This window comes from Culex pipiens, chromosome 1 (genome assembly GCF_016801865.2).
Source record: "Culex pipiens pallens isolate TS chromosome 1, TS_CPP_V2, whole genome shotgun sequence".
Classification (NCBI taxonomy): domain Eukaryota; kingdom Metazoa; phylum Arthropoda; class Insecta; order Diptera; family Culicidae; genus Culex; species Culex pipiens.
Genome location: NC_068937.1, coordinates 2,004,482 through 2,031,196, shown reverse-complemented (window position 1 = coordinate 2,031,196; position 26,715 = coordinate 2,004,482). Strand labels below are relative to the sequence as shown.

Below are 26,715 nucleotides of genomic sequence, written 5' to 3'. Positions count from 1 at the left end.
CTCTCATCAGCAAACTCCCTGTCCCTGCGACTGAAGATGCTGAAGATAAATTCTCTACACGCAAAAAGGGAATTAGGTTCAAAATGGTGCGGCAGTGAGTAGATCAGTAAGCAAGGTTAAAATGAGTAAAAATTTGAAAAAAGTTATTATAATCTACATGTATTGCGTGTACGAACACAGAAATATGAAGTTAATAATTGTAATAGCCATCAAAAAAAATGGTGCGCTTCTAGAAATATTTACTGGTGTGATATTCCCTCCAGCTTGCTGTGGACTTAGATAAAAGATTACTAATACTAAACAATGAAATTTAACGATTATTTTGACGAAAAACAGTCAACTTCCCAGTCACGAAATATTCTAGCAGAGCTGGTTCTGTCAGAATCCTGCTAGAACGGTGGTCTGCTAGAATGCTGTAGGAATATCCAGCTCTGTGAGAACTCTGCTAGAATATTTCGTGACTGGGTTAGTGTTCTAGCCACGGTTCTAGATACTTGCATAACAACGAGCAAAATGGTTGGAAAATTTTATTTGAATATTTTTATATAAGTTTTCTGAAATTGGGTCCTAAAATGAAGCTTAGATTGCTGATATTATTGTTTACAGCGATAAAGCTTATTTTTCTGAGTACAATGACCCTTTTCGCGGTCCTTCTTGACAGAAAAGCTCCTACTTGACAGCTTGTTCCAAGGTGACCATAGTTGATCCATCGAAAAAATGTAGCCTTGTCAAAAAAAATATTGCATTAAAATGAAAAAAAAGTGATCAGAAATCTAGACAGAAATGGTTTTTAATCGTGTTTTTTACCGTTGTCCATAAAAATTTACATAGGGCTTTAGTACCCATGCAATTCCGCTGAAAATGCTGGAGGGAGAAAATTGATGGATTCATTTGGTTTACCAATGAAAATACCATTTTTGGGGTCCTAAAAAATGTTTTTCAGTTAATTTGATAAAATATCTTTGAACAAGTTGTGGTCGAGTTTCGCTAATTTGAAATTTTATAATTGGGTCCTAAAATGAAGCTTAGATTGGTTATATTATTGTTTACATCGATAAAGATTATTTTTCTGAGTACAATGACCCTTTGTACTAGAGATCCTAAATAGGGAGACTGGACGAAGTGAATTTAACGTACCCAAACAGACGCGAGTTTGACGTATCCAAACGAGCATTTGCCTTTACGCCCAGCAAAACTTATCAGTGTTGCCAAGCTCAAAACATACGTTGCCAGATCGATTTCGCAAGCTTAGACCAGTCTCCCTATTTAGGGTCTCTACTTTGTACGACCACAAAGAGTTTAAAATGGATTTTTAAATCAATTTTGAAAAATTAATCTCGCGGTCCTTTTTGACAGAAAAGGTTCTACTTGACAGCTCTTTCCAAGGGGACCATAAGGTTTTCTTTTTTTTAATTTACTAACACATTCAAAGTATGTTTACATGGCAGCTGGACGTTTGTTTGCATCAGATTTCCTATCTCTTTCTAGCAAAAGTTTTTTGTCAGGCTACTTCTAGCCTTGCTTCTAGCTGTTTTTTTTTACTGACCGCCCGATATGTCAGCCAACATACTTCGCAGGGCTGTGACAGCTCGAGCTCAATCATTGTTTGGAGCAGGACACTGTGACGAGAAGTTCGTCATTTTTGGGTTAAAATATATTTTTTTCACTGGGCCTAGAAAGCCTTATAGTTGATCCATCGAAAAAATGATGTCTTGTCAACATTATTTTTTTTGCATTAAAAAAACAAAAAGGGATTAGAAATTGTTTTCAAGCGTGCTTTTAATCGTTGTACATATAAATTTACTTAGGGCTTTAGGACACTATTTAAGCATTCAACAATTCTAGAGTTTTATGACTTTAAAATTTCGGAATTTTATAATTTTATAATTTCAGAAATCAACAATTCTAGAATTTTATAATTTTAGAACTCAACAATTCTAGAATTTTAGAATTTTTTTTTGAATCCGATCGAAGTAGCCATGCGCGAGTTCGGACGTGAAATTTGTTCGGTGCCTAAAATTTGACGTATTTCTTCGGTTTAGAGTTAATTTTCATTGGCAAATTCCAAGAAAGTTTCTGATGAGTTATTCAGATTTGTTTGTGCTGTAAGTGAATCTACATGCTGAAGACAAAAGTAAAGCTCTGCGTGATTTTTTTTGTGTGGCATAACGGAAAGGATTTCCGTTTGGTTCCAGCCGTTCTGGCAAGGCCAGAAGCTGTGCACAACCCGCGGATGCCTGGATTCGATGATGTTCTAGTGAAGCAACAGCATCGTATTCGATGTATATTCGGTTTGTCGAATGCTTTGAAGAACCTTGGTGAGTTCTTTCCATAATTTTTTTGCCAGATAATTTATATTTTATTCTATTTATCAAATGAATTTTCCTTCCTACCCCACCCCATCTTCCATGTCCTTAATCCCAATTCCATCCCCCTTCTCCCTTTTCCCCCTCCTAAAAAATAATAATTACTTGCCAAATTTACACTTACACACCCATCCACAACTCATTCGGAGCGTTTGGTACGGTATGTCCACGCATCATTCCTCCCCTAATGATTCTGTGAAATGTGATCGTTCTCTGCTTTCTTCGGACTGGCTGCGCTTGTGTTCGATAAGATTAGATTAGATTAGATTTAAAATTTTAGAATTTTAGAATTTTAGAATTTTAGAATTTTAGAATTTTAGAATTTTAGAATTTTAGAATTTTAGAATTGTTTAACTGATTTTGATTGATTCGTGGTGAATTTTCTTGAAATAATTTATTAGCATCGAACTGTAACTTGTAACTTTTGTTTACAAGGCTTTTAATTCTGTGTATTCCCACTTTTAGGCGATCTGTGCAGAATTTTACTCAGATCTGTGTCATCTAGAATTTGCGTGTAGTATCGGATTTGCGGGCACAAAAATGCCTAAAAATTAAACTTTTATGCCTTAGACCTCTTTTCCGTGTACCCACCCGATCTGTCAAAGTTACGAAAACACCGCGATCGCGAGTTCGAGCTGAAAAATTGCACGCAAAAAGTCTCCCGGAGGAGAGAGCATGATAAGAACCTGAAATTTCACCGGCTACACAACACAACAGTATCACTTTTCCCGATGGCCGTCTCCTTTTGCGGCAAGCGCCTGCTGCTGACCCGGTCCAGCCTGCTGGCGGCCAACCCGCGCCGCCACGGGTACATTGTGCTGTAAGATGATTTGGGATTCGTGGATTGCTTCGATTGTGAAATTCACTTAACTTTTTTTTTGTCGCAGGGTTCCTGAGATTGGCGAGGATTTGCCGGAACGGAATCCGTTGACCAAGTCGGAGAATGGGCTGCCGGAGTTTAACAGCGTGACGATTGAGCGGTGCGTGGGGACGATCGGGCAGCAGGCGTTCGGGGTGGAAAAGGGCCTGAAGGAGTTGGAGGCGAAATTGGGTGCGGGTGCGGGGGAGGGTGTGGATGTGATCCGGGACGTGCTGGTTCCGTTGGAGTTGACGGGGGCGCCGCTGGAGACGACGTGGGGGGTTGCGAAGACGCTGTACCTGGGGAACAGCTCGAAGATGCCGACGAAGAGTTACATGACGATTCACGAGAGGGCGCGGAATGCGCGGCGCGGGAAGTTTGTGAGCGTTCCGATTTACGAGGCGTTGAAGGGGGCGGATGTGGAGAAGTTGGGCCAGGAGGAGAAGCGGCTGGTGAGCAAGTATTTGCTGGAGTCGAAGCTGAACGGGATTGAGGTGGACGAGCGGTCGAAGCAGGAACTGCGGGAGGTGTTGGAGAAGTTGTCGCAGGAGCGGACAAAGTTCCACGGGAAGAGGGAGGTCGCGGTGAAGAAGTTTTCGCACGTGATTAAGGATCCGGCGTTGATGGGGGAGTTTCCCTCGGGGGTGTTGCAGGCGCTGGCCGTTGATCAGAGTCAGGTCGTGAAGGGACCGTGGAAGATTACGCTGCAGCCGTTTGTGGTGCAGAACTTTTTAGAGTATTGTCCGGATCGGACGCAGCGCTGGAACCTGTGGCAGGCGGACACTCGCAAGTGCTCTAATCACACGGACAAGGCGTTGGAGAATAGTACGCATTTGGAGGTGATCCGTGGGTTGCGGAAGCGCCAGGCAAAACTGCTCGGATACGAGAGCTTTGCGCACATGTCCATGGAGACGAAGATGGTGGAATCGATAGATTACCTCCGTGGAACGCTTTCCGAGCTGCTACAGTACGCGCGACCCGCCCTGGACAACGAACTGGCCTCGCTCGAGGGATTCGCCAATGCGAACGGATTCAAGGGCAAGCTGGACATTTACGACGTTCCGTACTGGCGCCGGCGTCAACTGACCGACGTGCATCACTTCGATAAGGAAGCCCTGCGGGAGTACTTCCCGATGCCAAAGGTCCAGCAAGGTCTGTTCAACCTGGCCGAGTCCCTCTTCGACATTAAAATCGTCGAACGAACCTCCGGCGTAGACACGTGGCACGAGGACGTCAAATTTTACGACATTTTCGACGCCAAACACGGCACGGAACCGCTGGCCGGATTCTACACGGATTTGTACTCGCGCGAGGAGGAAAAGATTTCCGTCGCAGGCAACTCCGGCTGGATGGTCGGAATCGTCAACAAGAGTGTCGTCGCACAAGAAAAACCCCTCGCCGCACTAATCTGCAACTTCCCGGCACCACTCTACGGCAAACCCTCCCTGCTCTCCCTCGACGACGTCCAAATCCTGTTCCACAAGTTTGGCCACGCCCTGCAGCATCTCCTCACCGAGACCCACTACAGCGAACTGGCCGGCCTCTCCAACGTCGAATGGGACGCCGTCGAAGTCTCAGGCCACGTCCTGACCCACCTCCTCCAAGACCCAGACGTAATCCGCTCCATCTCCTCCCACTACGGCACCGAACAACCCCTCCCGGAAGAGTGCATCCTCGCCATCCAAAAACGCCACACGCACCTCGCCGGATATTCCCTCTGTCGCGAGCTCTACCACTCCAACCTGGACCTCGAACTCCACCTCACCTCCGACTACTGGCTGGACATCGTGAAAAAGCTCTACCCCCTGTTCCACCCCTTCCCTCTCGATAAAAAAGACGCCCACCCATGCTCGATGACCCCGATCTTCTCCGGTGACTGGGGCGCGGCCTATTACAGCCGCCTCTGGTCCCGACTGGTCGCCGCCGACGTCTATTCCGCCTTTGCCGAGGCAAAATCCAAGGGGGATGCCCTGCCGGAGGCCGGGCGCCGATTCCGCAGCACGTTCCTGGCCTCGGGCGGAGGTTGCCATCCGGCGGAAGTGTTCAGGCAGTTCCGTGGGCGGGATCCGTCGCCGAAGGCGTTGCTGCAGCTGTTGGGAATTTATAAGCCCATTCACGGAACGGGTGCGGCCAGTGGGGTTGGGGCGGCACCGAAGAAGGAGGAGTGAATGTAGTCAGTGGGAAGAGATTTAAAAAGGTTATTGTGTAAAAATGACGCTTGTTTGAAACAATAAAATACGCATTACGTTAACTTTAAAAGATATTTTTGTTTTTATTTAAGAGAAATTCAAACTTAATAAAAGCTTTTTAGAGTTTTATATATTTTTCAAGTCAAGCCATATTAAAAGATTAAAAGCCGTCTCTTAGTTCCTTAAAATGTATAGCATGTTTGGGTTTATTCGAACATCTTTTGATGTTTTGTTAATTTTCGATGTACAATACCGCAAAAAGTTTTTTTTTTTGCATTTTTATTTTGTTTTCTTCAAATCTTAAATTTGTTTGAAAGCTAATTATTGCAAAACAAGGTGTAAATTGCATTTTAAAACACTTTTTTCATGCAAGTATTGCTTACTATCGCTTGTTGAATCATTTTTTATATTTTTTGCCTTTTTGTATTTCTGATTTTTTCTTTTCATTTCAAATTAATGGATTTTTAAATGATTGAATTTTTGAGGTTCCTAAATTTTACCACTTTTTTATTTGTTTCGTGTGTTTAAAATCTAAAATTTTGTTTATTTTTTGTTTCCAAAATTAAGATTTTTACTATACAAATATTTAAGTAAATATCATTTTATATTTCTAAATTTCTGAATTCTGAAAAAAAAAAAAAAATAATTTCCTGTTCCTGTAATTTAATTTCTATTAAAACAAATTCTATATCTATATTCTATATAAAATTTAATTTTTCCATACCCAAAATTTTAAATTTCTAAATAAAAAAAATATTTTAAAAATTTTTTAAGGCCGTTGAAAATATTGTTCCTAATTTGGAAGTACAGTGGACTCTCTGGCTGTCGATCCTCTCGATATCAATACTGCTCCAGCCGTCAGTATTTTTTTCAGTCCCTTCAAATACACTAGATTGCTTTGATTTTCCGTTCTATTATTTGAAAACTCCCGCTCTCGACGGACCCTTCAATACACCCTTACCAAAAATCATGACTTTTTGAGTTCCAAATCCCACTTTTCATACGATTTTTTCAGTTCAACCCATATAACCATTTTTATGGTTGTAGTACCTGAACTCAAAAAATCGTATGAAAAGTGGGATTTGGAACTCAAAAAATCATGATTTTTGGTAAGGGTGTAGAGGAAAAAATCGTGACGTCAGAAATGAACTCAAATCACTCAAAGTTCATTTTGTGAGTGACTTTAACATTTTGGCCTAGTTTGACAGCTACCTCGTTCCCAGGTTTTCTGTGGGAGAGAACAGGAGGCGAATACTTTATGAAAATCATACCTGTCAAAATTCCTAGCCTCAAAATTTTGTCGCGAGTTGCTTTTCTCCTCTATATCGATAACGAGAGAGTCCACGGTAATATGTTTGACATTATTTTGATTCCTGCATTCTTAAAATACAAAATTGTTGATTTTTTTTAATATTTTGTGATCTATTCTTACATTTTAAAATTGTATAACTTATTAATTTTATCACATTTTTTTAGTTTTTTATTACTTTTATATACTTCAATTTATAAATATTTAATTAAAAATAGCAATTTTAAAATACAATTCGAACTCCTTTCTTTGTATTTTTTTTATTTCCAAATTTAGATTTAAAAAAATCCGATTTCAAATAATTTCTACCCCGATTTCTACATATCTTTAAATTATGAATTATAAAACCTATTTTTGAATACAGATTAGACCTAGCAATCAACCGTTTTAACTCAAATTTCATGTCAAAAGTAAGAAAACAATATAAAAATCGTGGTTCGATTATCCGAAGTCCTATACAATCCTTCGGAAAATCGAAACTTTGGATAATAGAGTCTGGATTGTAAATATTTTTTGAAGATTTCAATACTTTCGATTTCCAAATTTGTAGCATTTAAGTCTAAAAATCCTAAAATTCTATATTTTTTTTGAAATCGCAGCCTTGAATTGTTTAGAATTTTTGTTTCAAATTTGGCAACTTTGATATTCAGTAGACCGATTCTTAGCACTTGTTTACCAAGCAGTAATTTTTTCAAGTTGAACTTTGGATGGTTCTGATAATTTTCCATGTTTTCCCACTATTTGAACCACACAAAAAACATATTTCCACACCAAAGTTCCTATTCTAAACATATATGTGAGCAGATGTTGATAAATGTATAAACGCTGGGAATTTTTAATTTTCCCAACTGTTTTAAATAATAGCTCAAATTAATGGAAGGAATGCAGATATTTATTCAATCTAAACGGTATTTTATAGTAAAATGACTCTTTTATAAGCCCTCTTATTGACAGAAGCAGATTCTGTAGGTATAAAATTATACAGGACATTTGAAAAGGGGGTATATGGAAGCGTTGTCCCGTCACGAAAAATGACAATAGTTTAATTTGCATTAGTTCGTGAAATCGGTTTTGCATCATATTTTGGATTCTCTTCGTACTCAAAAAAACCTTTAAAATGCTTATTAGAAATCGAAAATTGGCCAAAAGGATCCAGAGTTACGGCTGACGCAAGTTTGCGTTGTTCCGTCACGCCAATTTTTTGGTCAAGGCACGAATTCAAAAAAAGATGCTCATTTTTCGTGACTAGAAGCAAATCGTGTAACAGGCCAGTTTTTGATCGATCTAGACTAAATCGACCCTCCAGAATCCAAATTTGCCTGTTGATTTTCCTGAGTCTCAAAGGGAAGCGAGATATTCAAGATGGCGTCTAATATGGCGGCAGAATGAAAAAAAAACACCATTAAAGGATTTTTAAGTTCAATCAACTAGTCAAATTTAACTAATCTGGGGTCGCTGAACTCGAATATGAGCCATATAATACTCCAAAGTACTCAGAGAATGTGCAATCCAAGATGGCGAACCTAAAATATTGGAAATTTTTATACAGAAATGTACCAGGCAGTCAACAGGTCAAATTTAATTAATTTGGAGATGCTGAACTCGAATATAATCCTTAGAATATTCTAAAGTCCTTAGAACAGTCTGTGCGGCATAATGCCAAATACGGTGACAACTAAATAAATAAGTACTCAGGGAATGCAATTCAATTTTCTAGCTTCGCCATCTTGGATTGCACATTCCCTGAGTACTTTGGAGTATTATATGGCTCATATTCGAGTTCAGCGACTCCAAGTTAGTTAAATTTGACTCGTTGATTTCCTGTTACAACCCTGAACAAAAAAAAATCAAATTTTCTAGCTTCGCCATATTGGCCGCCATCTTGGATTGCACATCCCTGAGTATTTTGGAATATTCTAGAGCTCATATTCGAGTTCAGCAACCCTTTGTTAAATTAGACCTGTTCATTGCCGGTTACATTTCTTTATAAAATATCGAATATTCTAGCACCGCCATATTGGCCGCCATTTTGGATTGCACATTCCCTGAATACTTTGGAGTATTCTAGGAGTCATATTCGAGCTCAGCGACCCCAAATTAGTTAAAGTTGACTAGTCAGTAGAGATTTTCACAATTGCTTCATTTCGTGACGGGACAACGCGAGCAAAACCCTCTTTTGCAAAATATCTGCGTTGTCCCGTCACGAAAAGAAGTACCTGTCAAATCAACAAAATTTGACGAAATTGGGTGATCCAGTAAGCAAAATCTTCGTTTTTCATTTTAGAAACAACTGTAAAAAAGGGTTTTTCCAAAAACTTACTAGGAGAGCAGAGTTCTTCACTTTTGTGTATGAAAATCAAAATGATCCAATTGTACGATGTTGTCCCGTCACGCTACATTTGTAACTCTCTTGACTCAAACTTTGTGTTTTTAAATGTTTGCTGGAGTGAATCTTATTGGAAATTTAATGTACTTTCCAAATTTGTATAAATATTGGTACCTTTTCTCACAGATTTTGAAGTTATCAGCAAAAAACTGAAAACATATGCGTACAAACGTTGTCCCGTCACGAAAGAATCGGTCAGTAATATTTAAAATTTTGAGTTTGCGTAAGTGTAACATTTAAAAATACAGTCCAGCATTGATCTTCCGATGTTATGATTATCCGGATGTTTCAAAGAAACTTCGAATGACCAAATATTTGTTTTTTTCTGAATTTTCTAATTTTCAATAATCATCAAATTCTAGTTCAGTGACTTCATATTAAACACATTCCAGAGGTTAATTTATGTTAAATCAAGTATTTCGATAAAAACAACGGGATTGTTTTTTCCTGATTAGTTTATTGCGCAATTCTCACTAACTTGAACTTCGCACTAAATTATTGCTATCGATCGCACTATTGCGACTTGTCAAGCTGGCTTGGGAAATTTTAATTTTCTCAAAAAATGATCAAAGCGAGCCGATGTTGCTCACCTGCAGGGTTGCGAATGAGCGAGCGAGCCAGAAGCCGTGCTCGCTCATTCATGAGCATGAGGACTTAACAGGTAGCTCGTGCTCGCTCATGCTCATCGCATGCGCTCGCGCTCAATGAGCGCTCATCAGTAAAGTAGGTAGATTTTTAGTATTGTTGATGAATCTGGCACATGCCAATTGGATTGCCACTTATGAAGATAATTTCATCGCGAAAAAGGGACATGCACTAATCAAAGTTGCATTGTTAGTTTGATTTTGGTTAACCGCGGTAAATTTTCATGAAATAATTCGTTGGCGTCGGACTGTCAAAAATTGATCGCGGTGGATTGCGTTTTGATTAATTTCCCGATATATTACCTCTTGAATGTTATAATTTTACCTCAAATTAAGACTGAAAAAGTGGCATTACACCAGAAAAATTGTAAAATTACACATTTTCATAGGTAAAATTAAGTATTTTTCTGACATAAAAGATGTACCCCTTCCCAGAAGTAATATTACTATGGTTTTTTACTGTGTACTGATACTAACTTGATACCTTAACTCTGACTCCAAAACAAGCTTCAAAACAAAAATTATAAAAAATATCATTATCCAATGTTATCAAGATTAGCCTATTCAAGCCTCCATTTTCCAAAAAAAAACAACCTTGAAGCTCGCCTCAGAAAAAATATTATCGTTTACCCGTTACAGGTAAAAAAAATACCGCTTATTTTGCTCAATGAGCAAAAATGAGCGCGAGCGTGAGCAATGAGCATTTTCGCTCATAAATTAAATGAGCAAACACGAGCACGAGCAAACGTGAGCTAGCTCGCGTCGCGCTCCTCCTCACTAATGAGCGAAAAATGCTCGCTCATGAGCGGATGAGCGCTCAAAATCGCAACACTGCTCACCTGTCAATCGCAATTTTAAAGTGCGAATGTCCAGTTTGGTGGAAACTGCGACTGGAAATGTAAATAAACAACTGCTGGTTGCCTACTTTTTAGAAATTGTGTTGTCAAAAGTGCGAGATAAAAGTGCGGGCCAAATCCATTTGATCCATCCTTTGTTTTTTTCCGCAGTGCATTTTTTATTTTTTTTTATTTTAGAATTTTTAAAATTTATATTATAGAGTTTTTTGAAGAAAAAATAGCTTTAGGATTTTTTTTTAAATGGTAATGTAATCCAGTTTTTTTATGAACAAATTTAATTAATATAAAAAAAAAATTTCCTTCAAACTTTCTCTAGATTTTTTTTTTATTTTCAAATTAAATTTTTTTGATTTAAAAAATTATTGAAACCCCGATCAAAGCACTTTTTAAAGTTTGACACCCCAAAACCCCTCTTACACGGCGTTAACACACACTACCATACGTTTTGTTTTGATAGTGTGCGTGAGCGCCGCGTAAAAAGCGACAGTTTGAATTTTTTTAGCTTGTCAAAGCAACGGAGTACAAACTGAAGAGTGTCGAACTGCCAAAGGTTTAGTGTTTTTGCAGTTTAGTTATTTCGTACTTTTTGAATATATTTTCAGGGCTTATTTAAAAAAAGTCTACTGATTTTTTTTTATTTTAATACTGTTTTTGATTTTTTTAAACAAGTGTCAATAAAAACAATGAACAGTCGATTTGCGAAAACTTAGAGAATTACTCTTTTGAGAAATTCGTTCGAACATCACTTTATTGAATTCATCATAGTCAGAACATAACGCTTTTTCTTATACAAGGCTCGATTATACAGTAACAAAAAATACAGAATAAACAGTATAAAAAGTGCGTTAAAAAACAAGGATACACATTCGACGTGTAAACAAATGACACTTTTTCCGGAACAAACCTTTTTTTCCACCTAGCTTTATGCAAATCTTCGCGCGCCAGGCAGCGAAACCGATTCGACAGTTTCTTTTTTCTCTTACATGGTTCAAATTACTACAATTTCATAAAGGCTTCTTTACGAAAACCTCCGACTTTTGAGGCACCGAAAGGCACACACGAACTAGCGTGTGACTAAAAGAGGATAAAAAATAAAAAGAATAAAACAACACTTCCACCTAGAACCGCAGCGACTTCTTGCTCTTGGACTTGATCACCGGCACCGGTGCCGCGTCCGCCGTCTCCCCCGCCGGCATCTTGAGCAGATCCTCCGGCGTGATGATCGGCTTGTTCGGGCAGTACTTCTTGGTGTGCGCGTTCCGATCCGTAGCGAAGCAGTACGGACAGACGTAGCGGCGCAGCCGCGGGCACTGCACCTGGCCGCGCTCGTCCCGGCACACATGGCTCATGTACACCTCCTGGTGCTCACCGTTGTTGTAGCAAAACACGCAATAGTCGTTCTCCTTGTGTTTGCGCCGGGACCGGCCATCCGACGAGCCCGTCTTTGGCGGCGGCGGTTGCTCCACCGGCGTCGACGTCTGCAGCACGTTTTCCAAGCTGGTGAGCGGCCACCGAGGGCTCGACACCGGTTCCTGGACGAACCCGGGCGGACGACGGTGCACGCTCCGGCCCGGAATCGCCGAATCGATCCCGTTGCGGATGAAATCGTCCCGGACGAGCGATAGGTTCGGGCGCGCATGCTGCATTCCCAGCGCGTCCCGTCCGAACGCTTCCAGGTCCAGGGCCAGCGCACTCCGGAAGGAGGCGGCCAGCTCGCTGAGGTCGTCCGACGAGGAGGACGATTCGCCGCTGCCGCTGTACCAGGAGTACATCCCGAACAGTGGGTCGCTCACGTCCACGGCCGGATCGCCGGCCGTCGGGAAGCGGGTTGGGAACATGTTTTAGAAAGGACCTTGTCGGGAAGGGGGAACTTTGAGGTTAGGTTTTGCGTCATCGCCAAAAAAGGACACGATTCTTACCGTTGGACGAAATTCACTGCACTTGAGGCACACAATTAGCAGATTTATGTTTTCACAACATACAAAGAGTGATTAAAGTTATCAATTTTACAAAAAGCACAATGTAAAAAAACGAGAAAATAAACGAAATCAGGATAAAACAGGACCAAAAGGAAAAAGCTGCCTCTCTGCCGTGGCTCCAAGAGCAAGGTGATGTAATTTGCTGTAGGTGACGCACAAATTCGTTTGACGTTTGTCGTACACTGTTAAATGAAAATGAGTGAAACTCCTTAAAAATCACAGACTGGAAATGTCCAGATGAGTCACTTTAGATAAGAACGATAAAAACAAAATTAAAATTAGAATTAGAGTGCTTTTTAAAACCGCCTTGAGAGATATAAGGCTTTCTAGGCCCAGTGAAAAAAATATAATTTAACTCAAAAATGACGAACTCCTCGTCACAGTGTCCTGATGCAAACAATGATCGAGCTGTAGCTGTCACAGCCCTGCGAAGTATGTTGGCTGACATATCGGGCAGTCAGTCAAAAAAAACCAGCTAGAAGTCACCTGACAAAAATTAGGAAGGAGATAGGAGATAGGAGATAGGAAACCTGATGCAAACAAACGTCCAGCTGTCATGTAAACATACTTTGAATGTGTTGGTAAATTTCTGACTAGAAAGCCTTATTCAAAACACCCTTAAAGCAAAAAAAAAGAAGGTGTTGTTATTGGACTTTGGATTTAAAAAACTACTTTTAATAAAGTTTATTTTTCTGAGCACAATGACCCTTTGTACGACCACAAAGGCTTTAAAGGGTTATATACATGTAATCGGCAAAAATGACAGAGGTTGGTTTGAGAACAAACTTAAACTTTTTTTAAAAATCTGCTTTCAGGACATTATAAAAATACATTTTTAATTATTAACAAAATTAATTTTAAGATTTTTGGATGTATTGTTGCCGAGATACAGCTTTTTAAAAAAAACTGGTGCCACGATATCTCAACTGCCTTGCCCAAATCGGCTCAAAATTTTGGTGAAAACTCATTAAACCGGTCACGTGTGCATGACGAAGGTCGATTTTCAAAAAGTTTGTTTTTAAAAAGGATAAAAAATATTTTAATGTTTTTTACTATAAAAAAACGAAACTTTTTATTTTTTGTATTTTATAAAATGCAAAAATTCACAATCGGACTTCGTTATACACACAGGATATGTCTTCACCCCCAATTTCAGCCAATTTTGTATATCCCATCTTCAGATATCGTGGCACCCGTAAATCAACTCGATGTTCAGAGAAAAACGCTCGAAAAGTGCAAAAAATGTAAAATGCATTTTACACTAGTTCAGTTGTTTTGCAATCATTAGTTTTCATTTTTTTTTTTAGATTTGACAAAAAACATTTTTTTGCAAAACAAACTTTGCTTACTGTACATCGAAAATTAAAAAAAAAATTGAAGATTTTTGAATAAACCGAAACATGCTAAAAATGATTCTAAACGCAGGGAAATGCATTTCAAAATTGATTTAAAAACTGATTGCTTTTGTGTTTACATTGACATTTTGAAGTTTTTCGAAAAAAAAAATGTGTTGCCCCTTGATTTTTCGGGTCGATTTAGAAGGGAAGGGGGGAGTGACAAAAACAAACAAAAATCTGTGCCTGCCTAAATGAAAACAATTAAAACTAAGAAAACTGGTATAATGTTACCCTCCAGATACTCCTCAAAAAAAAAAAAAAAAAAAAATACAGTCGTATTCCAAGCTACTTCTCGAAGCAAAACATCTTTAAACTCAAAATTTTATGATAAATTTGTTGAAAAAAGTATAACTAAGTGTTATAACTGAACAACACAAGCGAAACAATTGGGTCCTAAAACGAAGCTTAGATTGCTGATATTATTGTTCACAGCGATAAAGCTTATTTTTCTGAATACAATGACCCTTTGTACGACTATAAAGAGCTTAAAATGGATTTTTAAATCAATTTTGAAAAATTAACCTCGCGGTCCTTCTTGACAGAAAAGCTCCTACTTGACAGGTCGTTCCAAGGGGACCATAGTTGATCCATCGAAAAAATGTTGTCTTGTAAAAAAAAAAAATTTGCATTAAAATGAAAAAAAGTGATCAGAAATGGTTTTTAATCGTGTTTTTTACCGTTGTACATAAAAATTGGCATAGGCCTTTAGTACCCAATTAGGAAAAACATTTTTTTTTATTCTAGAATTCTTTTTAATTTCCGGAATCAAAAACCTGCGATGAAAACGATTGAAAAATAATATCTTTTCCTTGAATAATGATTTTTTTCAAATCAATGTTTCTAGGACTCCCCAAATGAACTTTAAAAAAATTCAAATATAATTTTCAAAATCCTTTTTTTCTTATTTTTTTCAGTTTAAGGATTTTTTTTTGAAAGCTTTCTCTTAAAAATTTGAACAATATTCTTGAAACCATCTAAACACATAGACAGCCATTTCCAGTAGAGCATCTTGAAATTATCTGCACCACCAATTTATAGAACCTTGGCTCGCATAAGGCAATTAATTGGCCTCGACAAATTCCAAAAATGGTATTATGGCAGCATTATTCTGCCAAAAGTGGAGCAAATGCGGCGAAAATCGCCGTCGTCGCCGGCACTAAAGTCGGAAAAACTTCGCCCCACAGCAGCTGATTCGTACACGGGGATCTGGAGGTTCCTTTTTCGTTGTTTGGATCGTTTTGTTGTGGTTCGTCGATTCGCGGGTGCGGATAACTTCGGTTGGTGGTACAGGGTAGGGTGAACGATTAGTGTCTTGATTAACTTTAATCGATTGATTTTAAATAAATTGAAAACAATGATTTTTTCATCAAAAATAAAGTTTAACATAAATAACCACAAAGGCAAAAAAATACTCAAAGTAGTCTAACTTTAGAAAACAAAAAAAAAGTTCATGAATTCTTTCACCAAATGCTGTTTCTATCAGAATACAGTTAGAATCATTTTGAAATTTTAGCCGGAATTCTGAACGTCCAGCTCGGTAAGTATTCGCTAAAATACTGACTCGGCAAATGTCAAACAAAAAGTCACAGACGTAAAAAGTTCAGATAAGTTGCTGGCGTGTAAATGAAAAAGTGTTTTTTTGTTCTGTTGTTTTGTTACTAAAAATGCTTCTGTATTGCAATCAAGCTTTAAAAAATGTTTTTACATATTTAAAATGCATTTTTAACTAAATTTCATATACATTTTTTTTAACAAAAAATCAACTCTGTATAGAAAAATAAACAAAATCCTTAGAAAACTATTAAAAACCTAACAAAATACTTTATAACTTTGTCGCTTTTATTTTTTTTAATAATTATAATTTTGATTATTATTTTTTTTAAACTATTTTGAGGATTAATTAGTTCGATTTAAAATCCAGGAAAAAATAAAAATCCCAACTCTCCCAAACTTCAATGTTCCGTCGTCGGAAAACAACCATCGGGGAGCAAGTGAAAGAGAGACGCACTTTTTTACGTTATGTTCCTCCCAGTTCTGGCAGGCTTCGGCTTCGCCGGCCCGACTTCGGGTTCGGCGGGCGTATAAAAGTCGGTCGGCCTTTCCGTGCAGCCGTCAGTCTCTCTTCACATTTGTTGCCTTGCCAGACAAATCGGGTGGACCCTTAAAAAATCTAACTTTGCCTTAACATTAGCCGCAGTGCCTTGCGTGAAAGGTGTGAAATTTTTATTTCTGTGAATCGTGATTAAAAAGGACATTTTAGAAAAATGGTGAGTTATAAATGTCTTATAAATGTCTTCGTTTGAAAAAATAAGTTGTGCTAGGACATTCACCTTTAACCCATAAACCAAAGGTTCCTCAAACCAACAACGTGACAAACGACAAATCTTCACGCAATGTTGTGACCCAGCAAACAAATCGGTTTTCTAACAGACTTTCCCTCAAACATGCAATCGGCGTCGCACGCGCTCTGTCATTAAATTATAATTGAAGAATTCAAAATTGTGTGGTCTATAAACCGTAGTAGGCTAGCTAGCTTTTTTCTCTATCCAGACCGATTTCGTCACCGTCTACTTGGATCTGAAGCGGGAGTGTGATTAATTTAGGGTCGCTGGACGTTTTATGGTACCGAAATGCCGCGCCGACAGTCGCCGACCGCAAGGATAATTTAATATAGAGGAAAAAAATGAAAAGGGGAAAAAGTGGCTAAAATAATTATCGCGCCAACCCGCCTCACCTGTGGCCACTGTGTTCTATTAGTTCGTAAGGTAATGCATAAAACATGAGTTTTTCACCCCCTTCTTTTATTTTCATCTATTGACTACCAGAAGGGGCGAATGGTGTTGAAACAGCAATAAACTTCAGGACTAAATTTATAGGGATATTTTGACGCAAATCTGGCGAAAACACAGTTTGGTTTACTTTCCTCTTTGTTGGTCGCTAAAACTATTTTCGGTCATGAAATATGGAACAGTGTTATTGCCCTGGTGAAAAAAGTGGTTTAAACGTTGGAATAATTGGTGCAAATAGAACGAACGCGCTGTTTTTTGTTTGCGCACGCAACACATATTGAAGAATGTCCCGAACACATCAATATTAATTTTGTGATACTTTTGTTTCTCAGAAATTGGATTCTAAAATTAAGCTTAAACTGGTGATATAATTGTTTACAGCGATAAAGCTCGTTTAAATTGGATTTTTAATTAATTTCTTTTATTAACTTCGCGACCCTTTTTTACAGAAAACACCATACTTGACAGCTTTTTCCAAAGGGACCATAGTTGATCCATCGCAAAAAGTTTTCTTGACAATTTTGTTTTATTTTTTTGCATAAAAATGAAAGAGTAAAAATATCAGAAATTGTTTTTATCAGTGTTTTTTTACCGTTTTACATAGAAATTTACATAGGATTTTAGGACCCTATAAATTCTGGTTTATTTTTACTTTCAAACTATAATTTAATTTTTGGGCTACGGTCTTGGTAGAGGCCGATCGGGAAAAACATTGCAAACAAGATATTGATTATTTGGTGGCAAAAACTTTAATAAAATTGTAGAGGTTTTATAACAATTATGCTTCTCACGAAAGAAATAAAAAATCATGTTTTTCCCCCTTAGGTTTCACGTCTGTGTTTACGTTATCTGTGGTCCAAAAATTCAATGAGCTTAAAATAAGCCTAGTGAAAATTTTAAAATTTCCGCAAAACAAAAAACATAATTATTGCTGAAAATTTAAATTTTCATTGTAAAATCGATTGTCAACTATTTATAAAAATAAAAATGGTTTTTAAATACTTTTACGAATTTGAATTGTGGGACAATAGATCGGCAGAAAACTTTAATCAAAGGGAAAAATATATTTTCATAAATTAACAAATTTGTGACAGTAGCATAACTGAATGAGGTTAAAGACATTTTGTGATTCTTTTTGCTTAAAATTTTAAGCTAAGAGAGGGACAATTTTAATAAAATTTGTACCAGCTTTTTTTAAATAACTTTGATAGCTAAAAGAAAAAAAAAACAATTTAAATTATATTATTCACTGGTGTGCTTACACTAAATAATGCGAATTTATAATTAACTGTTGCTTTCAAAATTTTAAATTTCTGAGAAAAAGCAATTTAATCAACACATACAAGTTTAGAAAAAAAAAACTAAATTTAAATTCATTTAGAATTGTTATCCAAAAAATTAGAGGCCAAAAAGTCAATTAATTATTAAAATTGATAATTTTTATAGTAAAAAAATCGAGAGAAAAAATGCACAATCAAATCATATCAAAATAATTTCGAATAAATCATATTTTGTCCATTTTTAGTCAAATGGGGAACTTGAAAGCGAGCTTGAAAGCTTTATTGAATACTTGATTCCAAGGCCATAGATCGACAAAAAGACGTAAAACTTTAGAAAAAAATTAAACTCATCAATAGGGTTCCCTGCGTAACTTAAAAAAACACGTCTAAAAACAATTTCTGATATCTTTTTAAATTTTATGCAAAAAAAAATCCAAATTGTCAAGACGACTTTTCACGATGTAACCTTTGAAAGAGATGTAAGAGCAGAGACTTCCTGTAAATTTTTCAAAATTGGTGCAAAAATTCATTTCAAACCGTTTGATTTCAGCTGTATTCAACAAAATTAGAAAATCAATCTTTATTCTAGAACCCGATTGCTTAGATTGCTGATATTATTGTTTACAGCGATAAAGCTTATTTTTCTGAGTACAATGACCCTTTGTATGACCACAAAGAGTTTAAAATGGATTTTTAAATCAATTTGGAAAAAATAACCTTGTGGTCCTTCTTGACAGAAAAGTTCCTACTTGACAGCTCGTTCCAAGGGGACCATAGTTGATCCATCGAAAAAATGTTTTCTTGTCAAAAAAAAAGTTTGTATTAAAATTAAAAAAAAAGTAATCAGAAATGGTTTTTAATTGTGTTTTTTACCGTTATACATAAAAATTGACCATGGGCTTTAGTACCCAATTGTTATATAATTATGTGAAAAAAAAAATCTAAATTTCCAGGACCAGCCTATAATTTTCATAAGGTCATACGAATCATTTTCCCATCATTAGCTAAACAAATATTTAAAAAAAAAACGTCAGGGCTGAAAGGGATAAGCGTATTGTTAAATTTTTGCTTCGGAATAATACAAATTTTATATCATATTTTAAATTTAGGGGCAAGGTACAAACACATAAAAAAATAATTTGAATGGTATTAACAGTTAATATTTTTTAATTTGTAACATTTTTTTTGTTTATTTGTTTTTTAATCAATTTCTTTTTGCTTCTGTAAAAAAATGCAAAATATCTTTTTTTTTAAGTATGACGTCTTTTTCCGATCTATGGTCCCAACAAAAGCTTGAAGAGCCTTTATTTGGTTTTAATTTAAAAATAAACGTTATAAAATGTTATATGAATAGTTTTTTTTCGATTGTACCAGTATTTACATTAAAATTGAATTTTTCAACCATATTTTTTGTGATTTATGATTTTTAGGGAATGATTTGAAAGGGAAAAAGAACAAAAAAATAAAATCCAATTAAGGATTGCCAAAATGGAATTAATAAAATCGCCTCAATCTTTTTATTAAAAAGGATCTAATCATATTACAAGGATAGTTAAATATCAACCCTTTCCACGTGTTCCAATTTCGCACTCTACAAGCCCCTCCCAAATCAATCTCGTGATTACTTTTGATGTCGCGAATCAGTACAAGTAATAACTGCTGTTTGTTGGCTCGTTCCAGATCAGTGCAACGCAGCACAACTCGCTCGTCTTGTATGGATTGAGGCTTGCAATTTTATATTTTTATTTTAACGGATGCGCACGCCGCACCTCGTTTTTTTTTCCCATGTTTTAGCCAGAACAGAAGATTGATGATGTTTTCTTGGGTAAATAGGAAACTATGCTGTGGGGTTGAATTGGGTACTAAAGCCCTATGTCAATTTTTATGTACAACGGTAAAAAACACGATTAAAAACCATTTCTGATCACTTTTTTTCATTTTAATGCAAATTTTTTTTTTGACAAGACAACATTTTTTCGATGGATCAACTATGGTCCCCTTGGAACGAGCTGTCAAGTAGGAGCTTTTCTGTCAAGAAGGACCGCGAGGTTAATTTTTCGAAATTGATTTAAAAATCAATTTTAAACTCTTTGTGGTCGTACAAAGGGTCATTTTACTCAGAAAAATAAGCTTTATCGCTGTAAACAATAATATCAGCAATCTAAGCTTCATTTTAGGACCCAATTGGACATTTTTTTTCTTAAATTGTTCTTAAATTTATTTCAATAATCTTTGAAAAGTCCAATTTATCAAAAATCGAATTTAATTTTAAGAAATACAACTAAAGGTTCAATTAACACCCTTTTACCGTAAACTTCAAGTATCGCTAGGTCTTTGCACCGATCCCGTTTGTTTGTTTATTGAGCCACTCCCGCACAAGCCCAATCTACTCACAAACTACACTGAAAAAAAAAACGCTAATTGATCGCGCACTCCGGCGAAGAAATTGAAACTTTCATTGCCGGCCCAATCGAGTGAGCCACGCTTCGGCGAAGTAGTTAGTTTGGCACATGGCACTCTTGGACCGCGCGGGTTTTGTGTTCATGAACCATAAATCCTAATTTTGCAGTGCTGCGTTGCGAATTTCGCGCAATTTCCTGCTGCCCCTTTTCGAAGTTTGGAGCAAGGAAGATGTGAAATTGCAAGCCCCAAATAAAAAAAACTCTAAGGCGATCGAGCGAATCGAACCGGGCACGACAATCTTCTTGCTGGGTTGAAATGGGGTTCATGCCCTCTCCGGTGCAGCAGTAGGCTGTGAGTCATCTTTAGTCTTTAGATTTGTGACTACTTTGATGAAATTTAAATTTCGATTATTCCTAATAAATGTATAGACAATAAAGATGAGTCAATGAAATAGATATACCCAAACTAGAACGATCAAGATAAGTCAATTTTTTACCCCCGATTCGCACGCGACAAAGACTAATAAAAAACTCCATAAAAACGACTCACGAATTTGACAAACTCGACGTCTTCAAATGTTTCATGCTTCAATTGTTTCCTATTGTTTATTGCGGGCCATTTTTGGTTAGAATCGATTATCTTAATATGATACGATTCCCTCAAAACGAAGAATTGCGCTCCTCCCACGCGCCATTTATTTCCAGCGCGACACACACGGTAATAAAAATAAACCCACAAAAAAAAAGAAGTAAAACCGCGTGGCCTACACGCTCAAATTAAACTAATCTAAATTGGCTCAAATTGCTCGCGTTTCAGAGGGAATGCATCTCGGTTCACATCGGCCAGGCCGGAGTCCAGATCGGCAACGCCTGCTGGGAGCTGTACTGCCTGGAGCACGGCATCCAACCGGATGGCCAGATGCCCTCGGACAAAACCATCGGCGGCGGCGATGACAGCTTCAACACCTTCTTCAGCGAGACCGGATCGGGCAAGCACGTGCCGCGGGCCGTCTTTGTCGACCTGGAGCCGACGGTTGTGGATGAGGTTGGTTGGTTTGACAGATGCTTACCTTTGCGCGTCGTTTGCATTGGTGGCTCAATGCAAAGCATGCTGAAAGGTGACGAAACGTCATGTTTTCTTTGTTTTTCTTTCTCGCAGGTTCGCACCGGAACCTACCGCCAGCTGTTCCACCCGGAGCAGTTGATCACCGGCAAGGAGGATGCGGCCAACAATTACGCCCGTGGCCACTACACCATCGGCAAGGAAATCGTCGACGTCGTGCTGGACCGCATCCGCAAGCTGGCTGACCAGTGCACCGGTCTGCAGGGCTTCCTGGTGTTCCACTCGTTTGGCGGCGGCACCGGAAGTGGCTTCACCTCCCTGCTGATGGAGCGGCTGTCCGTTGATTACGGCAAAAAGTCCAAGCTGGAGTTTTCGATCTATCCGGCGCCGCAGGTGAGTCCATTAGTCAGCGTGGCAATCTGGGTTATCTTGAGGACGTTTATTCGCAACCGAGTTCAACCGAATGCATTCCCCAGTCTGGTGTTTTATGGGAAAGAAAATCGAGGTTACCAGACTACAAAACAGTGGTAATTGTCCCCAAACCCTCCCTTCTCTAGCTACTCCCCTGTACGATTTCGTGACAAAGGGCGCTTTTTTACCGTCGAAATCCATCGATTCACGGCGCGGAAAAACTTTTCCCTCGAAATGCTTGTGGTTGTGGCCTACAAAAAGGAAAGTAACAAAGTAGGCTAACACCGCAGTTGTAAGGAAATCCGCTTGCCAGATTTAATCGCGATGTTTAGCCGTCCTCGTCCTAGTAGGCCATGCGTGGTGGGTGGTAGACTGTGGTCAGGGACGTAGCAAAGGGTGGGTGGTGGGAAAGTTGTTGTTTTGTGATGGGATTTTTTTCGACATTTTTCCAAGACAATTACCTAGATAGAATACAGCCATTTTCCGTCTTTCTTAAATCTCAAATAATTCGGCATTTTTTTTATAATTCCATTATAAGGTTCTATTCTTGTGAAATTTTGCAATTTTCGAACTTTTTAAGGGTGCGTGTTGGTTGCTCATATCTAAAGCGGTGTATGCACTTCGGAAGGAATCGGTCAAGAAAAAAAAATCAAATGGGCAGCAGCGGCAGCGAAAGCAAGCCAGAGAGGGTGAAGAAAAGCCCCAAGAAATATCTCCTTCTCCTTTGTTCTGCTGTTCGTGTAGCTGTTTCTTGACCCCTTTCCTTCCGATCTGCATACCAGCCTTAAAAATCTTATTTTCAAAAACTTTATCCTCTTGTTACTAAAATATAGACACAAAAAAAGGGTGTGCGACAAAAGGTCGAAAGACATAAGGTCGAATGGACAAAACTTCGAATTCCAAAAGGTCGAATGGACAAAAGGTCGAAAATGTACAAAACGTCGAAAGGACAAAAGTTCATCGACTAACAGTAGTTTTGTAAGTGCGGTACAGAGTTTTGGGGGATCCTTTCAGCTGTGTATAAGGCATTTATCACAATGGATGCAAATAATGTTGGTTGTAAAGGAAACAGAAAACAGGAAAACATCTCGCAAAAAACTTGTCACTATTGCTTATTATATTTAAAAAAAAAAACAGCTTTTCCAATCTATCCTTCATGGTCAAATTTGATTCTTAGAAAAATCTGACTTCAAAAACATAGCTGTATAATGCATATATAAAAAGAATCTATCGTATTTATTTATATTTTTAAAGATAACCCTTCCTCCCTCGTCATTTACAAAAAAGTTCAAGATTGAAGGAGTGAAATTAATGAAAACAGTTCAAAACACCTTTTCATAGCTGCTTTTCAATATTTATACATTCAGGCTCACATCAAAATTTTTTTTTTTATTCGACCTTCTTGCTTTCGACGTTTTGTCCATTCGACCTTTTTTCCACTTTCGACCTTTTGTCCATTCGACCTTATGTCCTTTGATCTTTTGTCATACATTCGACCCTCGCAAATGGCATTTTTTTTGCAAATTTTCATTTTTTTGCAATTTTCATTTTCAAAAAAAAATGTGAAATTTTCTGAATTTGAGAAAAAAAAATATTCTAAAGTTAGACAAGTCGCATCATGATTATACTGCGATGTTTTTTTCTCTCACTGAAGTAGTATATAGAACAATTAAAGTTTATCAAACTTGTTTAGTAAAAATTTATAGAAAACGTTCTCTTAAAATAAAACATTGAGGTTTTGTAATGTTTTGCATGAGAAACAAATTTTACAAATTTACTGTAACGAATTTTGCTTGGACAGTTTCTATCAGAAACTGATGAAATTTTCATTTTTATTTTAAATTATTACTCAAAAAGAAGGTAAAATTTAACTAATCTACTTTCCAAAAATCAACTTTTTTCGATCATATTTAAATTAAATTTTTATGATACAGATTTATGAATTGGCTCGATAGTTTCTTACTTTCAACATAACTTTCGAAATCTGCGACTCCGTATAGTAAAATATGAGTAGTTGATTGACTGCTAGAAAACCTTATGCGTTTTCTCAACATTTTGTAGCTTTCACCAATATTGCAATTGCAATTGCAATATTGGCATCAAATGCCGTAAAAAAAACAACATTGAAGTTTTTGGTTTGTAATACAAACAATCGCAAAAAACTGTATTTTTTTTAAATGCATTAAAGTTCAAGCATTAATGTTTTGAAAACTTTTCTTATTTTTAACGAAAACGATATTTTAAATTACATACTCAAATCTTTCTTTTTTTTTTATTTGGGTATCACATTGATTTATTTTTTTTCCGAAAATACGTTATTTATAATAAATACACAAAATTTAAATTGAATCGTTCCCTAAAAAAAATTGTTGAGGGTTCAGTTTACATCGAAAGAACAATTCTACCACCTCACACCATCAAGACAAATGTGTTCATTTGTTAATTAAAAAAATAAATCTCCAACAAGTGCCGTACATCGACTTCTGGCAACTCTTTGGTTACCAAGCTGTGGTGGCCGAGGCGGTTTAGTCATTGGGCTAGTCTGCAAAGGTCACCGGTTAGATTCCCGTAGTCGAAACTTTTAGTTTTTTTGTTTTGACGGATGAACTTTTCTCATTGAATCTCCAGGGAATAACGATTCTAAACTACCGCGGCCTACTTGAATTACATGGCATACAGTGTCAGCCTCGAAGAAGGTTGAAATGCGATGTTTTGTTGAAAAAAAAAGAATCATGAAAAATGATTATAAATAGTAAACGCTTAAAGCTTTTTTTAGAAGCTCAAGGAGAATCGTGTTCTGAAAAGAAATCGACCATTCGGATATCCTTAACCTACAATTTTACCCCCATTACAACTGTATTAACACCTCGCCTTTCCTAAGTGCGTTCGTTCCACATTCAAAGCATTGATTAGCATTTCCCACCCCCACCAATTACAGGTCTCGACAGCTGTCGTGGAGCCGTACAACTCGATTCTGACCACCCACACCACGCTGGAGCACTCAGACTGTGCCTTCATGGTCGACAACGAGGCGATTTACGACATTTGCCGGCGCAACCTGGACATCGATCGGCCCTCGTACACCAACCTGAACCGCCTGATTGGCCAGATCGTGTCGTCCATCACGGCCTCGCTGCGATTCGACGGCGCCCTCAACGTGGACTTGACCGAGTTCCAAACCAATCTGGTGCCCTACCCGCGGATTCACTTCCCCCTCGCCACCTACGCCCCTGTCATTTCCGCCGAAAAGGCCTACCACGAGCAGCTGACGGTGGCGGAAATTACCAACGCCTGCTTCGAGCCAGCGAATCAGATGGTCAAGTGTGACCCGCGGCATGGAAAATACATGGCCTGCTGTATGCTTTATCGGGGTGACGTTGTTCCGAAGGATGTGAACGCGGCGATTGCTACGATCAAGACGAAGCGGTCGATCCAGTTTGTGGACTGGTGTCCGACTGGGTTCAAGGTGGGAATTAACTACCAACCGCCGACGGTCGTTCCGGGAGGCGATCTGGCCAAGGTGCAGCGCGCCGTTTGCATGTTGTCGAACACGACGGCCATTGCCGAGGCGTGGGCCCGGTTGGATCACAAGTTTGATCTGATGTACGCCAAGAGGGTGAGACAAACTTGAGATTTTTTAATCGAACATTAAAAAAACAAATTAAAAAATTATCTTTCAGGCCTTTGTCCACTGGTACGTCGGCGAGGGCATGGAGGAGGGTGAATTCTCCGAGGCGCGTGAGGATTTGGCCGCCCTCGAGAAGGATTACGAGGAGGTTGGCGTCGATTCGACGGAGGAGGTCGGCGAAGGCGACGAGTACTAAGACCGGAACCCTGCGCGCACGCATTTACAGCACAAACTCACTAAACTGCGCACAACAACTGTCCTTGCTGAAAATTATTCGTGACAAATCGAATTAACATTAATGCGATTTAACAACACGAACAGTCAAACGGAACGGAACTACAATTGAGAGAGCGAAAAAATATGGAAACAATCGAATCTGAAAATTGAGCTGAGATACTGCCTACTTTACTCGAACATGTTTTTTAGAACCTAGAATCTGCACTCTGTTTCACGATGGAGATGATTGTTTTACAACAAAAAAATGTCTCACCCAAACTGTACTAATTCATTTTACAAGAAAAAATGCACGTGATCATCATTAGTAAGAACTGTGGATTTTTTTTCTCTTCGAAATGATCTCTTGACCCAGTCTTCTTGTTGTCTGTGATGTCAGTTTTGTCAATTTCTTTTGCTTAAATTTCTTAAATTTCTTCTTTTTTTTCAATTTCTTAAATTTCTTAAATTTCTTAAATTTCTTAAATTTCTTAAATTTCTCAAATTTCTTAAAATTCCTAAATTTCTTAAATTTCTTAAATTTCTTCTTTTTTTCAATTTCTTCAATTTCTTCAATGTCTTCAATTTCTTCAATTTCGTCAATTTCTTCAATTTCTTCAATTTCTTCAATTTCTTCAATTTCTTCAATTTCTTCAATTTCTTCAATTTCTTCAATTTCTTCAACTTCTTCAATTTCTTCAATTTCTTCAATTTCATCAATTTCATCAATTTCTGCAATTTTTTCATTTGCTTCAATTTTGTCAATTTTGTTAATTTTGTCAATTTCATCAATTTCTGCAATTTTTTCATTTGCTTCAATTTTGTCAATTTTGTCAATTTTTTGCAATTCGCAATTTTCAGTGTAAGAACGGGCCTTGACCGATCTTATGCACTAGGTTCCCGACGAACACGCACTGCCCTTACACCTACATCTCACCCTTGC

The 26,715-nt window shown here is 37.8% G+C and overlaps 3 protein-coding genes across 3 annotated transcripts; 2 read left to right on the top strand and 1 right to left on the bottom strand.

The window, feature by feature from the left end:
• Positions 1-2,956: 2,956 nt before the first annotated feature.
• LOC120415050 (uncharacterized) lies at positions 2,957-5,470 on the top strand. Its single transcript, XM_039576424.2, has 2 exons — positions 2,957-3,186; positions 3,254-5,470. Exons 1-2 carry the CDS (start codon positions 3,098-3,100, stop codon positions 5,391-5,393), a joined length of 2,229 nt encoding a protein of 742 aa, XP_039432358.1. The 5' UTR covers positions 2,957-3,097; the 3' UTR covers positions 5,394-5,470.
• A 5,862-nt stretch (positions 5,471-11,332) lies between these two features.
• On the bottom strand, positions 11,333-12,730 carry LOC120415038 (uncharacterized). The gene is made up of 2 exons (XM_039576411.2): positions 12,530-12,730; positions 11,333-12,462 (listed from the first exon to the last, which is right to left on the bottom strand). The coding sequence occupies exon 2, from the start codon at positions 12,446-12,448 to the stop codon at positions 11,729-11,731; it is 720 nt and encodes a 239-aa protein (XP_039432345.1). The 5' UTR covers positions 12,449-12,462; positions 12,530-12,730; the 3' UTR covers positions 11,333-11,728.
• A 3,363-nt stretch (positions 12,731-16,093) lies between these two features.
• LOC120415074 (tubulin alpha-2 chain) lies at positions 16,094-26,108 on the top strand. Its single transcript, XM_039576475.2, has 5 exons — positions 16,094-16,253; positions 21,275-21,502; positions 21,617-21,913; positions 24,870-25,547; positions 25,612-26,108. Exons 1-5 carry the CDS (start codon positions 16,251-16,253, stop codon positions 25,753-25,755), a joined length of 1,350 nt encoding a protein of 449 aa, XP_039432409.1. The 5' UTR covers positions 16,094-16,250; the 3' UTR covers positions 25,756-26,108.
• Positions 26,109-26,715: the final 607 nt, after the last annotated feature.

Bases quoted from the DNA above. Each gene is read 5' to 3' on its own strand.
- LOC120415074 (XM_039576475.2), top strand. The intron at 21,503-21,616 runs GTTGGTTGGTTT...TCTTTCTCGCAG, and splicing joins AGCCGACGGTTGTGGATGAG to GTTCGCACCGGAACCTACCG. The intron at 25,548-25,611 runs GTGAGACAAACT...ATTATCTTTCAG, and splicing joins ATCTGATGTACGCCAAGAGG to GCCTTTGTCCACTGGTACGT.
- LOC120415050 (XM_039576424.2), top strand. From the start codon at position 3,098: ATGGCCGTCTCCTTTTGCGGCAAGCGCCTGCTGCTGACCCGGTCCAGC. The intron at 3,187-3,253 runs GTAAGATGATTT...TTTTTGTCGCAG, and splicing joins CGCCACGGGTACATTGTGCT to GGTTCCTGAGATTGGCGAGG.
- LOC120415038 (XM_039576411.2), bottom strand. From the start codon at position 12,448: ATGTTCCCAACCCGCTTCCCGACGGCCGGCGATCCGGCCGTGGACGTG.